The sequence below is a fragment of the Schistocerca piceifrons genome, chromosome 1 (genome assembly GCF_021461385.2).
Source record: "Schistocerca piceifrons isolate TAMUIC-IGC-003096 chromosome 1, iqSchPice1.1, whole genome shotgun sequence".
Lineage (NCBI taxonomy): Eukaryota > Metazoa > Arthropoda > Insecta > Orthoptera > Acrididae > Schistocerca > Schistocerca piceifrons.
In genome coordinates this window covers 531,929,198-531,945,182 of record NC_060138.1, presented here as the reverse complement: position 1 = coordinate 531,945,182, position 15,985 = coordinate 531,929,198, and the positions used below count along the sequence as shown (strand labels likewise).

Genomic DNA, 15,985 nt, shown 5'->3' with positions numbered 1-15,985 from the left:
GCTTTAAGCAGAAAATCCCACACATTGAGTAATCATTCAATTTCTTTAAGAATACAACAAGCTCATTTACAGAAACAATATACTACTAAATGTGTGGAGAGTGGTTTGGATTACTTACCAGTCACCACACAATAACATCTGCTTCATGAAAAATTCAACAACATTTCTTTCACATTCTACCAGGAAGATTTATTTGTGGATTACACGTCAATTGGCTGATTGTATGCTGTGAACTTTTTTTATCCAATTGTTTTTTAATTAAAAAACATCTGCTTCACAAACAAATCTGAGAACATGCTATCAGCTGTTGTAAATGGTATTTTATCATGTCAGTGTATTCTTCTAAATTTAAGATTGTCACTTTAAGCACATTACTTACTTTTATTATTTTAGAAACAACTGCTTTCAAAGTTGCAGGAGATCAAAAATTAATACAGCTAACACTCTTTCTGTATGAGACAGATTTAACATTCATTCATAATAGTTATCATATGTTAGGGGAGGAAGAAAAAGCATGAGCACTTAGTAAAAAGAAGCACTGATACATTTTATTTTATCAGATACTTTTACACCATTTCCCACATAACAGGTACAAATAATGTCAGAAGAGCCCTTCGCTGAACAATGGTAAACATGGATCATTGCGTGACTCATGTCTTAGTCCCTTCATTACACATAATCACTTTTGACTGTACATTTTTTTATTTAGTATTCACAGTGACTACCAACCAAATTGAAATATTGGAACTAAAATTTAATGATTAGTTCTACAACTGCTGTCATTTCTTAATTTTATTTTAAACTGAGCAAAGTTTCATAGAAAGATATCCCTATGCTTTCATTTACTACAGATTCACAGATTGAGTGCACATTAGTTTGTGGGAGCAATACAGTTAATACCAGCAAAACAAGTCATATCTGAGGCCTGGCAAGTACAATCTTGTGTAAATTAAAGAGAAACTTTCACAGACCAAAAAGTAAATTATCGTACAGTTGAAAAATCCTTCATTCACTGTCTAACAACAAACTCTCAATATGCTTCAGGTATCACGGGTTCTTGCGTAATATGTTTTTGATGTGACCAGTAATAAAATAACGTTACTATAAACATGGAAAAATATTTCTCACTTTTTGAATGTTAGGAGATAGTGACAGGCAATCAAAACTAAAATATATGTATATAAGAGACACTGCAAGTCTTAATTGTGCATGGCAGTGCGATAGCTTTGACAGAAATGGTCATTGCATGAATAATAAAATTTTGGACTCCCATCAGCTTCTATATGGCTTAAATTCTCAATAACAGGATATACTTCCATCATTAAAATTACAGCATTGTCCTACGAATGTTCCTTATACAAACATAACTTTATCCTTGCTTCTGGAAGAACGAAGAAATATTTTATCAATGCTATCAAAGACCTCTGAAGCAGATTTGGAAGCATCAATCCTGTGATGTATACCTGAAAAAGAAAGAAAAAGGTTCTATATTTCTAATCACTTCTCTTTACTAATAGCAAAACAATGTTGTGGCAACATTTGTTGCATTGGCCTCAAACTATAATAACAACTGCAATGCAATAGATGTACAACATTATTCATATTATTCATAGCATATGGCTAGAATTACCTAACTTTATGAAGACAATTGGTACTTACTTTTTCAGGATTTAACTTTTTCACTAATTTCATAGATCATCCTACAGTAAACACATATTCAGCCAGAAATACGATGTACGCATTACTGACACACAAAAATAAACAATGTTCTGCAATAAAATTATGTATATTTAATAAAATTTGACATAAATTTACTGAACACAGAATATCCTTAAGATCAATAGTGACATAATTACATCTTCAAATAATGCAGTTTTTAGTGTTAGCAAATCCTGCAGCTATGCAACCAAATCCAAGAAAATATATTCTACTGTTCTCAATTAAATAAAATTTTTTGGGGCAATAAGTGATCCATATGTATCTGAGCAAACTAGACAAATCCAGTGCAAGTGCGGTCGCTCATAGGATGGTAACAAAAATATCTTGATGTTAACATTCTCTTCTATTCGTTTACATCAGATTTCTAAAATTCTGAAGCACAAATTACAACGCATTGATAGTAGTGTGTAGTTGTTCAATGTGGCGACAGAAGAAAAAAAAATGAAACTAGATTACACACTAGGATGACACAAAAGATCATCCACTACTTGTGCAGGTTGGTAGACTGTAAAATACCAATCAGGTTTGTACCTGATCACAGTAACTTATACATTTACCAAAAGTATATAGCAGAAATGGTAGTTGGAGAAGACAAGAGATACATTCAGTTAAAGTAAATAAAGCAACTGTCAACCTATATTGGTTGAAATGAAGACCAGAGTGTTTTCCCAAGCATGATTTTCCTGGAAATGATATACTATTGTTTTCCTCTGACCTGTTGAGCTACATCACCCGATCTAGGACCAATACATTTGAAGTCTAAGATATTAACCATAAGTTCAATTCAACAACTTAAAGCCCAAGTGTTATGGCTGCACTAAGAGACAAATGAAAACTGTCACATTTCCCTATAATTTTTTTTCATATTAACCATTTTAAGAATTGGACAACTTTGATACCTGCTAAACCACCAGCACCGAACTACTAAAGTAGTAAGCAAGGATATGCTCATCCGTTATTATACATTACTGAACTAAAAAGAAAGCCAAAGGAACCTATTTGATGATCACATCATCTCCAGACATTTATGCAGTGACCACAATTTGTTAGACAATCACCAAATATCACACTTCTAAATTTCAAATCTTTTGCTGCTTACTTACGACAACAGTAGGAGTTTACCAACACAAAGAATCCATAGCCGCATGACACCCCAGCACTACCTGTACAGACAACATAAATCCCAGGCATAACAGTTCTATCAGCCAGTTGCAAACAGACCATTGTATGATGTTAACGTCTTGTTTAAGGCTATGATTTTTTTTCCTAAGATTAAGGAATTTCCTTCTACAACTTATTGACTCCAAATCAACCAACGACTACGGCATTTCTTGGGTTATCAGTCTTCTGACTTGTTTGATGTGTCCCACCACAAATTCCTCTCCAGTGCCAACCTCTTCATCTCAGAGTAGCACCTGCACTCCACATCCTCAATTATTTGGTTGGTCGGTTGGGGGTGTGCATTATGGGCCTATACAGCAAGGCTGTCAGTTTCTTGTTCAAGATGAAAGATATCTGTAGTTAGTGATGTGTGCCAGAAATTTCATAAAATTATGGAAGTATATATGAATTTTCAGCTAGTATCAAGGGTAACGAATTTAAGTCTTGCATCCACTGGAGTGCTACTCCTAAAACAAAAAATAGGGTGAGGCAGGAAAAAAGACTCATTGCATCTAAAAGCAATTAAAATAGAGTAAAGTGGGATGACCACGGAAACAGGCACTGGAGGGGAAGGTTGAGGGCCCTCCAGACCCAGCATGTAGCAGTAGATGCACAGCTTTAATCACTTTGCCTCTACCCCGAAAAAATGTTATATCTGACAACAACTTAATCATCACTAATAATTGGTTTAAGGATAATCATAAATGAAAGTTGTACAAATGAAAGATACCTGTAGACAACGGAAGGTTTCACATTAAGTATATAAGACAGAGTCTTGCACCAGATTTTAAACTAAGACATTTCAAGGGAAGACAACTGCAAGGCAGTCTAAGCATGTAAAATGAGGCGAAAGATAGGAAAATTAAAGAGACTTTTGGAGAAAAGAGAAGTGACTGTATGACTCACAGAAGCTCAGATGGCAAACCAGTATTAAACAAAGAAGAGAAAACAGAACATTGGAAAGAATATAGAGGGCTTCTCTATAAAGGAAATTAAGACAATTGAAAGGGAAGATGAATCAGATGAAGATCAGATGGAAGGTATGATACTGCGAGAAGAATCAGGCAGTGCAGAAAGACCTAAGTCAAAAAAAGTCCATGGAGTAGACAACATTCCCACAACCACAGATATCCTTGATAGGAGGACCAGCCATGACAAAGTACTCCACCGGGGGTGCAAAATGTTTGAGACAGGCGAAATACTCTCAAGACTTCCGGACTAATGTAACTGGTCGGTTGGTTGATAAACAGTGAGGTCATTGGCCCCAATACCCAAGGTGGCAGAATCCAAGGGAGGACTACATAAACAGGGCAGTACGGAGAAGGGGCAAACAAAGAGGTAAAAGGAACATCGAGGCAGCAGCAAGAGTAAATAACAGGACAAGAAGAAAGGGCCACAGAGACACCCCGAAGTGCAGCATGTGGAGGCAGTCTTGACTCTGGTGGATGGGATAAAGAGCTTGGAGGTTGGGAAGAGAGCTGACTGAATATGATTATATAATATACTGTATCCACTTATGGCACCGGATGTATTGGACAGCCTGGAGAACAGCATAAAGCTCCACAGTAAAAACCGAACACTGGTCAGGAAGCCGAAATTTAATAGGGGTGTTGCCAACAATATAGGCACTCCCAACACCAAACGCTGTTTTTGAGCCATCAGTGTAAATAAATGTGGCATCCGTCATTTGTGCACATAGAGCAGCAAATGCCCGACAATAAACAAGAGAAGGGGTACCATCCTTGGGAAACTGACAAAGTTAACGGAGCAGGCAGGTCCGGGACCGGAGCCGGAGCCAAGGCGGTGCTGTACCCCAAGTTGTCAAACAGTCTTAGGAAAGTGGAAGGAAAGAGAACATAACAGTTGACGGAAATGGACTCCCGGTGGTAGCAGGGAGGAAGGGCGGCCTGTATACCCTAAATCCAAGGAGACATCAAAAAAATATCATGGGCCAGATTAGCAGGCATGGAAGACAGATGGCTAGCATAACGACTCAGAAGGACAGCTCGCCAATTGGACAGCGGTGGTTCTGCAGTCTCAGCATAAAGGCTTTCCACATGGCTGGTGTAAAAAGCTCCAGACACTAAACTTAATCCATGGTGGTGGACAGAGTCGAGACGCCGAAGAATAGACGGCCCAGCAGACGAGTAAACTATGCTTCCATAGTCCAATTATGAGCGCAATAAGGAGTGATAGAGGCGGAGAAGGACCACTCTGTCCGCTCCCCAGGAGGTACCATTCAGGACACGGAGGGTGTTGAGGGATCGCAGACAGCGAGCTGAAAGATAGGAAACATGGGAGGACCAGCACAGTTTTCTGTCAAACATAAGACCCAAGAATTTGGCGACGTCTGCGAACGGAAGGTTGACAGGGCCTAGATGTGAGGAGGGCGGAAGAAACTCCATACGACGCCAAAAATTAACACAAACGGTCTTACCGGGAGAAAAGCGGAAGCTGGTTTCGATGCTCCAAGAGTGGAGGCGATCGAGACATCCTTGAAGACATCGTTCAAGAAGGCTGGTCCATTGAGAGCTGTAGTAGATCGCAAAATCGTCCACGAAGAGGGAGCCCGAGACATCAGGAAGGAGACAATCCATAATTGGATTTATGGCAATGGCAAACAGTACAACACTTAGCATGAAGCCCTGGGGTACCCCGTTTTCTTGGGAGAAAGTAGTGTTCACCCGCACTTTAAATGTGCGCTCTGCCATAAATTCACGAATAAAAAGGGACAGCCGACCTCTAAAGTGTGCGGAGGATGCCTGTCCTCCAACAGGTATCGTATGCTCTCTCCAGATCAAAAAATATTGCTACCGTTTGGCGTTTCCTGAGAAAATTTTTCATGATATAAGTGGAGAGAGCAACAAGATGGTCAACTGCAGAACGATGCTTTCGGAAACCGCATTGGTCAGGTATTAAAAGACTTCGGGACTCCAGCCACCAGGCTAAATGGCAGTTCACCATACGCTCCAAAACCTTACATATACTACTCTTGAGAGAAATGGGGCGATAGCTAGAGTGGAGATGTTTGTCCTTTCCAGGTTTCGGAACAGGAACGACAGTAGCTTCCCGCCATCTTCTGGGAAAAGTACTGTAGGTCCAAATTCGATTATAAAGGCGAAGGAGGTAACGCAGACTGTGGTACAATAAATGCAGCAACATTTGGTTGTGGATACAATCCGGTCCTGGGGCGGAAGAGTGAGAAGAAGACAGTGCATGTTGGAGTTCCCACATGGAGAAAACAGTATTATAGCTTTCGCGATTTTGAGAGGAGAAAGCAAGAGGTTGCACTTCCGCTGCACGTTTCTTCGGAAGAAAAGCTGGCGGGTAATTTGAAGAGCTCGAAATCTCAGCAAAGTGTTGACCCAATGAGTTAGAAATTGCAACAGGGTCCACTAATGTATCATGTGCGACAGTGAGCCCAGAGGCCGGGGAGAAAATAGGCACGCCAGATAACCGTTGAATCCGACTCCAAACTTCCGAGGAGGGAGTTAAGGTGTTAAATGAGCTAGTAAAGAAGTCCCAGCTTGCCTTCTTGCTATCGCAAATGATGCAACGGCATCGTGCATGGAACTGCTTATAGCGGATACAGTTGGCCAAAGTAGGATGGTGCCGGAAAATGCAAAGAGCACGTCGCCGCTCACGTATTGCGTCACTGTATGCCTCGTTCCACCGAGGAACTGGTTGGTGCCGGGGCAAATCGGAGGTGCGAGGTATTGAACGTTCCGCAGCTGTAAGAATAACTTCTGTAATATGAGTGACCTCATCGGCGACACTAGGAAAGTGACGGTCATCGAATGTCGCTAGAGACGAAAAAAGTGTCCAAACAGCTTGGGCAAAATTCCAGTGCCTTGGGCGCATATATGGCAGTTGCGGCTGCAATTTAAGGACACATGGAAACTGGTCACTCGAGTGTGTATTAGCAAGAGCAAACTATTTGAAGCGCCGAGCTAGTGGAACAGTACTGACCGAAAGGTCCAAATATGAGAAATTTGTCTTAGAGGCAGACAAAAATGTAGGGTCCCCAGTGTTGAGGCAAACAAGATCTGCTTGGTGAAAGACGTCTATCAATAGTGAGCTGCGTGGACAAGTACGCTGAGATCCCCAAAGCAGGTGGTGGGCATTGAAGTCCCCAGCCAGCAAATCAGGGGGTGGAAGCTGACCAAGAAGATGAAGGAGATCAGCTCTTGCCATTGGTGTGGACGATGGAATGTATACAGTACAAAGAGAGAAGGTGTATCCAGAAAGGGAAAGACGGACAGCGACAGCTTGGAAGGAAGTGTTTAAGGGGATTGGGTGATAATGGAGAGTATCATGGAGAAGACTCATGAGTCCTCCATGTGCTGGAGTGCCTTCAACAGAGGGGAGATCAAATCGGACTGACTGAAAATGAGGGAAAACAAAGCGATCGTGGGGACGCAGCTTTGTTTCCTGAAGACAGACGATGACCAGCGAGTAGGATCGTAAGAGGATCGACAATTCATCCCGATTGGCTCCAATGCCGCGGATATTCCAATGGATAATTGACATATGGTGGACAGAAAAGGGAAGAAGGTGACCAAGGTTGCCCTCAACTCAACAACTGCTCCGAGCTGGCGACCAACACCGTGGAACGGCATTCAGCAGAAGGCAGAAGATCATGATCCATAGGTTGTTCAGCAGCAGCTCCTGCCACCAGCGATCAGCTGCCAGCAGTGCGCCTCAGCAACACACAAGGCGGCCAAGGGCGGTTACCACCAGGTGGTGCTGTATAGGAGACGCGCCGTGGCGGAGAAGGAGAGGAATTGGGTTTCTTATTAGCCTTCTTGGAAACAGGACATTGAGATGAAGGAGGAATCGAAGGTTGTGAAGTTGGGGTACATAAAAAATCTTCACGAGTAGGCTCGTTTTTGGAAGTCCGGGTGTCTGATTTTGGGGTTCAGGATTTAGCAGAACCCGATGAAGGGTGAGCTATAGAGTGAGCAGGTGAGAGTGGAGAGGTTGAACAGGCGATCTTTGGGCTGGCCGATCTGACGACTGTGGCAATAAAGGTGAGATAACACGTCTGCGTGGCTGCCTCCTTTGATGGGCGAGCAGAGGCAAGGACAGTGCTGTATTTACCTGCATGAGGCACAGTGGGCTTTCGATTGGCAAGTAACTTTCGAGCAGCAAAGGTCGACACCTTTTCCTTCACTAATAAGCCGTTCGTCTTTAAAAATTGGGCAATCTCTAGACGAACCAGTGTGGTCACCCATACAGTTGATGCAACAAGGGGATGGAGGTGGACAAGCACCCTCATGGGCATCCTTGCCACACACAACGCATTTGGCCAGATTGGAACATGACTGGCTGGTATGATTGAACCGCTCACACTGATAGCAACACGTAGGGTTTGGAATGTAAGGGCGAACTGAAATTCTCATAGCCCGCTTTTATGTTCGATGGAAGTTGAACTCTGTCAAATGTCAAGAAGACAGTACGGGTTGGAACGATGTTCTTGTCAACCCCTTTCATGACTGAACAGCCGTTACGCCATGGTCAGACAGGTACCTTTGAATTTCCTCGTCAGACAATCCGTCGAGGGAGCGTGTATAAACGACCCCATGTGATTAATTGAAAGTGTGGTGCACTTCCACCCGGACATGGAAGGTGTGTAGCAGTGAAGTACGCAGCAATTTTTGTGCCTGGAGGGCACCGACTGTTTCTAACAACGAGGTGCCATTTCGTAATCGGGAACAAGACTTTACAGGACCAGCAATTGCATCGACACCTTTCTGAATAATGAAAGGGTTGACTGTGGAGAAATCTTGACCTTCGTCCAACCAAGAAACAACAAAGAACTGTAGCAACAATGGAAGAATTGTCCGAGGCTGAGACTCATTTAACTCTTGCTTGTGAGCAGACATAGTAGATGATGATGAATCCATTGTGGAAGTATCCCCCATGATTACCGGCGTCTCCGATGGCGCGCTCCTTCCTTGTGGGGGCCCTCTCTGAGGGCACTCTTGCCTTAGGTGATTGTTCACACCTCAGGTCACACCTCCTGAGAAACGGCCGGAGGGACCAATCGGTACTTTCGGAAGGTATCAGCTCAGGTTGCCACCCCTCCCTGGGCCTGGCCGTTACCAGGGGGTATGTACGTGTCCTACCTGTCAACCCGGGGCGGAGAATTACGCGTTACCCCGTCACCGGCTACGCATGGGAATGCGTGGGTCGACCTTCAGACAAGCACAGGGAGGAAAAAAAGAGAAAGGGAAGGACAAAGAAAAGGAAAGGAAAGAAGAGAGGTCTCAAATGCCGCAGCAGAGAAAATGGTAAAGAGAAGAGGTAAGGAAAAGAGAAGGACAAAGAGAGACTGTTTCACAGTTTTGAGTGTCCATCTCCGGACGTAGGCACCAAACATACTCCCAAAGTGGGAGAAAGGGATGGGAAGAGGTGGAGGTGAAGGGGGGGGGATGGGGAAGGATGTGGAAAAGGAAGGTATGCAGCCTGGAAAGAAAGGAGGGCCACACTAGCTTGGGGTCCCGTGCTCGCTACGCACGTATCCACAAAAGAGTTGTGGAGCCCCTGGGGGGGGGGGGGGGGGGGCACCGTATAGAGGGTGACTACTGCTGGGTGGCGTTGTAGAAGAGACATGCCATGGTGGAGAAGGAGAGGAACTTTGTTTCTTATGAGCCTTCTAGGCCATATTGGAACACAACTGGCTGGTATGATGAGGGAGGAGTCTATGGTTGCGAGGTCTGGGTAAAAAAAAATATATCTTCAACACTAGGCTCTTTTTTTGGAAGTTCGGGCATCCAATTTTGAGGCCTATGATTTAGCAGGAGCCAAGGAAGATTGAGCCTTAGAGAGCGGTGATAGTGGGGATGCTGAACAGATGATCTTTGGGCTGACTGATCTGACGACCGTGGTGCTATAGGTGAGGTAGCAAGTCTGTGTGGTTACCTCCGTAGTAGGTCGACGAGAGGTGAGGATAGCGCTATATTTACCCGATGGAGCACAGTGGGCTTTCTACTGGCAAATAACTTACGAGCAGCAAAGGTAGACACCTTTTCCTTCACTCGGACTTCCTGAATAATTCGTTCATCTTTAGAACTAGAGCAATCTCTAGAGGAAGCAGCGTGGTCGCCCATACAGTTGAAGCAATGAGGAAATGGAGGTGGTCAATCACCCTCATGGGCACCCCTGCCACTGGTAACGCATTTGGCCTATTGGAACACGACTGGCTGGTATGATTAAACCGCTGACACCGATAGCAACACGTAGGGATGGGGATGCAAGGGAAAACTGAAATTCTCTCATATCCCACTTCAATATTTGATGGAAGTTGAACTTTGTCAAATGTCAAGAAGAGAGTGTAGGTCGATACCAATTCCGTTTCAACTCTTACACCCTGATCAGACAGGTAATTTTTAGTGTCCTCATTGGGTAATCCGTTGAGTGATGTCATATAAACCACCCCGCGCAATGAATGTAAAGTACAGTGCACTTCCACTCGGACAGGGAAGGTGTGTAGCATGTCTATTTCTAATAACAAGGTGCCATTTCGTAACCGGGAACAAGACTAAAGGACCTCCAATTCTGTCGACACCTTTCTGAATAATGAAAGGTTGACTGTGGAGAAGTCTTGACTTTCATCAGACGGAGAAACAACTTGGAACTTTGGCACTGACGGAAGAACTGCCCTTGGCTGAGAATCATCTAGCTCTCTCTTGTGGGCAGAAGCTGAAGTAGGAAAAACCATTGCGAAAGTATCCCCCACGATTACCGGCGTCTCCGATGGCAAGCTCCTTCCTAGTGGGAGCCCTCTCTGAGGGCACTCCCGCCTTAGGTGATTGTCCACACCTCATGTTGTGACGCTGGAAATGCATATTCTCCTATTTCCATCTATTGCACTGCAAATTTTTTTCCTTATTTTGTTACCTGAAGATATAACATTTCTGTGTCTTTGTATACTGTAATTGTTTTACTATTTGTATATATATGCATTTATGTCGATGTATAATTGGTTTGTTTTGTGAATATTATTTGTATTTATACGCTGGGTCTGGCCTAGGGAAAACTATACTATTGAACGAATACATCGATAGGTCGTGTGGAGAACGAAAGTGTTTAGGATCTTTGGTAGTGTTAACTCTGCCGCGTGGAGCGCGGGCTGAGCAGAAAGAGTCTGGCTGGGGTGGTGCAGTGGAGCAGGTGTGTTGTGTGACGCTCCCGCGAGTTGCCGCGCTTTCGGGGTTGGGCAGCATATAATTGCGCTCGACTTGCTATGATAGTTTCTGACACGATGTTGCGGACGGGAAGCATTAGCTGGCGCACATCAAGAGCCCGTTTCACCAGGTGACCGTGTCGAGAAGAAGGCGCGCCAACATCCAGCTTCTGCAACAGCGACGGCTGACAATGAGTGACTGTCGCCACCTCCTCAATCGACGGCTTCAAACCTTCAATCAACCAACAAGGAAGACTGGAAGCACGTAAAGTTTTAGAACTGTATGGCAGACCTCAGCTTTTCAAACTGTTCCATTTTTGTAACTATAATTACAGCAACTTAGCATGAACATTTGTTGCTCATTGTCCCAATTGCATTACCAAGCAGGGTCCCTTCCTTTTCCAGAATGAAGTCGAGTGTCATTGAAATTCAAACGCCATCATTAAAGTAAAAACATTCAATTTCACTGCTTTAATTTCAAAGTTCAGTTAAGGTATTCATAGCTGGCTACAATATTTAGATTACACAAGCACAAATTAAGAGTGCGAGTTTTGTTTGCATATTTTAGCTTACCTGTGACTCCAGCTCAGCTTGGTACGTACTAAATTTTACTATTGTTAATTGTTCAGAATCATTTAATTCAAGTTCAAAGTTAAATCTCTTATTTCTAAATTGCGTAGATTCAAGTAGCTTTTGAAATGATTGTTGAGGTAGTCCAAGAACAACCGTATTTTACTGAATTTCGACGTGCTTCAGAAAGAAAGCTCACTATTAACTTCAGTCACTAAATTAACTTTCGATTTTCCGGTTTTATTAAATCTTTTGCTAAATTAAGTCAGAGTGTAGCGAAATTTATTACTTCTGACAAACTTTCAGTTTTCACACTACACGTGTCAACATTCAGTTGCCACACTTCTAGTGCTAATTATATGTGTAATAACCTTTCTTTTTCAGTTACTATAGTAATTGTCCATAGGACTGGCGACCGTAATTTCCCCTAAATCTCAAATATCTAATTACCGCTAGTTAATTGTTAACTTAACGGCCGGACATTTACTTTCTTTATTAACTTTACCCCTTTTCAAAATTAATTTCCACCAGTTTCATTTGCATTTTTCCTTTCATTTAGATGTAACCCTTTCCTCCCTCTTTACCGACAGATTAACTTCGGTGACGATTGCTTTTCCCAAATTTCCATTAGGTACACGCAGTTTAATTTTTCACTGTCATTAAGGTCGATAAGTAAGGAGGACGTTACAATGTCACACCTCCCAAGAAACAGACAGAAGGACCAATCGGCATGTTCGGAAGGTATCAGCTCGGGTAATCACCCCTCCCTGGGCCTGACCTTTACCAGGGGGTATGTCCGTGTCCTACTTGTCTACCTGGGCCAAGGGATTACACGTTACCCATCACCGGCTATGCGTGGATCGACCTCCTGACATGCACAAGGAGGAAAGAAAGAGAAAGGTAGGAACAAAAAAAGGAAAGCAGAGAAGAATTCTCAAACGGCGCAGCGGAGAAGAAGGTAAAGAGAAGAATCAAGGAAACGGGAATGACAAAGTAAGGACAGAGACTTTCCAGTAGAGAGATAAAAGAAGAGAAACAACGTCTTACAGTCACAAGCATCCGTCTCTGGACGTAGGCACAAAACATACTCCCAAAGAGAGGGACCAAGGGAAAGGAGAAGGGGCTGGCAGTGAGTGAGTGAGTGAGTGAGTGAGTGTGTGTGTGTGTGTGGAAAGGGGAGGTATGCAGCCCCGAAAGGGAAGAGCTGCACTGGCTCGGGTCCCGTGCTCGCCACGCACATATCCACAAAAGAGTTGTGGACCCCCCTGGGGGGGCAACATTCAGATGGCGGGTAGGGACAACCAAGTACGCTCGTAAGCTTGTCATCGAAAAGATGAAAAGAAACTAAACTGGGTAACCACGATCAAGCGTTGGGCATCATGGTACAGCTCAGGATCAGTATGGACTGTAATACAGAGACAAATGCACCACTTTTGACTTAAGGGGAGAGTACTGGAAACCATGAAAGAGTGTTGACATGGAAATGCACTGGATGGCACCCTGGAGCTGTTTTGCAGGTCACTGAGTGGGAGCTAGCCCAAATACAGAAATTGTCCACATACAGAGCAGGGGTGACAAACTATCTGGCAGAGATCACAAGCCCACTAATGGAGATTAGAAAAGAAGGGACACTTAATAGGAAGCCCTGTGGAACGCCATTCTCCTGTGTCAGCAGAGAGCTGAGGACAGAACCGAGTCAGACTCTCAATGACCAATGGGACAGGAACTGGTGAATAAAAAGTGGAAGGGGGCCCCTGTGGCCCTACTTGTGGCGCATAAGGAGAATGTGATGGTGCCAAGCTGTGTCATAGGCCTTACAAGGATCGGAGAAAACTTGAAGATGGCGGCTCTGAGAAAAAGCCTGCTAAACTGCAGTTTTTAATCAAAGCTGATGATCAATTGGAAACAATAACCCCCAAAAGCTGCAATGGTAAGGAGATAAACAGTCCAAAGATTGAAGGACCCAACTGAGCTGATGGGTCACCATCCATTTTAGTAATTTGCAGCAGACATTTGTCAGGCTAATCAGCAGTTAAATTTTGTGGGACAACAGATCTTTGCCAAGCTTAAGAACAGGAACCACAACACTGTCTCTCCATGGAAAGGGGGGGGGGGGGGGGGGGAGGGCACAAATGTAGTAACTCCCATTTCAAGAAAAGCAGTTGCCCTCAGGTGTGAAGATTGCTGAATTCAGTTCAATAAGTTGTGCTTGCAAAACACTGACATGAATTGTTTACAGAAGAATGGAAAACCTGGTGGAAGCCAATCTTGAGGAAGATGATAAATTTGGGAAACAGAGAAATGCAGGAACGTGAAAGGCAATACTGACTCAAAAACTTCTCTCAGAAGATGTTAAATTAAGCAAACCTGTGTTTAAAACATTTGTAGACAAAGAGGATGCTTTTGAGAATGTTGACTGGAATACGCTATGAAATTCTGAAGGTAGTAGGTGCAAAATGTTATTTACAATTTGTACAGAAAGCAGATGACGGTTATAAGAGTTGAAAGGCATGAAAGGAAAGCCATTTGAGAAGGTAGCAAACAAGGATACAGCTGACAAATCTTATGAAGGTGGTTAATTTTATTAAGTCTTGTTTCCATTGTCACGTGTAAAGTCAGAAATGCTCCTCTGACATTTCTAAAATAGTTTATTGACAACATCCTGAATGAATACAGAGGGGTACAGGGCACAGAGGGAACAAGGTCCATCCACTTCCCAGCACTACAGCAGCCAATGGGGATAGATGTGCAGCCAAAAGACCAAGCCATGTTTTTGCCACAAAGTGGTGGCACCAAGCATGGCTTACTACTTTGGCATGATACAGCACAACAAGCAATTTGTAGGTGCGACGGTACATGTGGGTACTGTACTGTTAGATTGGCAATGTTGGCAGCAACCAGGCACGTATTTTTAGTGGGTCGAAGATGACTGACTTAACTAATCTAGAACTTTAGAGCCCACATTCATGACAATGAACAAATAGTACTTTTACTTTCCAATACTCTGTACATTATTCTTGTCAGTAACAAGGCTGCATGAGCTGCTAAGCTGATTTTGAAAGAATTGTTGCACTTAACTGATCTTACTATCTTTAGGTTGTGTAGATATTTTTCTGAAAGTCTGAGGTTACATCTCCAGACTGATAGATTCTACACACCTACTTGACTAGTTGTTTGGTTATTAATTCCCCAATGATTTTAAAAGTTCTGAAGGTATGTGATCTACGCCTTTCACCTTATTTGATTAAAAGTCTTCCAAGGCTCTCTTGAACTGACTAATACTGGATCCTCTATGTCTTTCACATTGACTGCCATTTCTTTCTCTACATCATCTGACAAGTCATCCCCACTGTAGAGGCCTTCAATGTACCTTATCATCTATCTGCTCTCTCATCTGCATTAAACAGCGAAATTTCTCCTGCAGTATTAATGCTAATGCCTTGGCTTTTAATGTCACCGAAAGTTGTATTGAATTTTCTATATGCTGAATCAGTCCTTCGAACAACAATTTGTATTTCAATTTCTACATATTTCTTCTTCAGTCATTTTGTCTCTGATTCCATACACTTCCTATTTATTTCGTTCCTAAGTGACATCTATTGCTGTATGCTCATTCTTCCCTAAGTATTTCCATACTTCCTTCTTTCAGCCCCTAACTGAAGTAATCCTTTGGTAACTGATGATTTATTCGTGATTACCCTGCTTATACCTACATTTGTCTGTCCAACTTCTGTGATTCTCTTCAGTTTCCATCTACTTTTCATCATTAAATTGCAATCTGGTTCGATACGTGCTCCTGGTCACATCTTTCATTGAAAGATCTCAGTTTGGAATCTCCAACACACCATGGTGTTCTCCAGCTGGAATCTTCCTGTGTCTCCAGGCCTTTTCGAAGAATACCTCCACTTCCTGTGATTTTTGAATGGCATATTCACTATTACTAGCTGAAATTTAGTGCAGAATTCAAGTCTCTTTCCTCTCTGAATCTTGTTACTGAGCCCACTTTCTCTCTAAGCACTGTCTTCTATTCCTTCCCTTCTACTACAGCATTTCAGTCACTCATGATCATTAGATTATGATCTCCATTTGTGGCATCGGCATGTGTACCTGAACTACTGTTGTTGACACTGGTTTGCTGTCTATTTTCATGAGAATAATCAAGCACTGAACTGAACTCAGTCTCTGCCCTACTTTCCCATTAATGATGAAACCTACTCCTGTTATACCATCTCCTGCTGCTGTTGTTTTTTTCCATACCAAGGACAAGAAGTTGCCCTGAACCTCTGCCAACTCCTCAACTCTCTTTGACAATGCCATTGGCAGAACGAGAATGACTCTTCATACACT

General features: G+C 43.0%; 1 protein-coding gene across 1 annotated transcript in view; it reads right to left on the bottom strand.

Annotated features, from left to right (window-relative positions):
• Positions 1–522: 522 nt before the first annotated feature.
• Positions 523–15,985, bottom strand: part of LOC124799714 (adenylate kinase-like) — a 46,198-nt gene continuing 30,735 nt past the window's right edge. Inside the window, exon 6 of the mRNA XM_047262941.1 lies at positions 523–1,463. Within this exon, the coding sequence (XP_047118897.1) occupies positions 1,354–1,463 (110 nt within the window). The 3' untranslated portion in view covers positions 523–1,353. The remainder of the gene's footprint in view (positions 1,464–15,985) is intronic.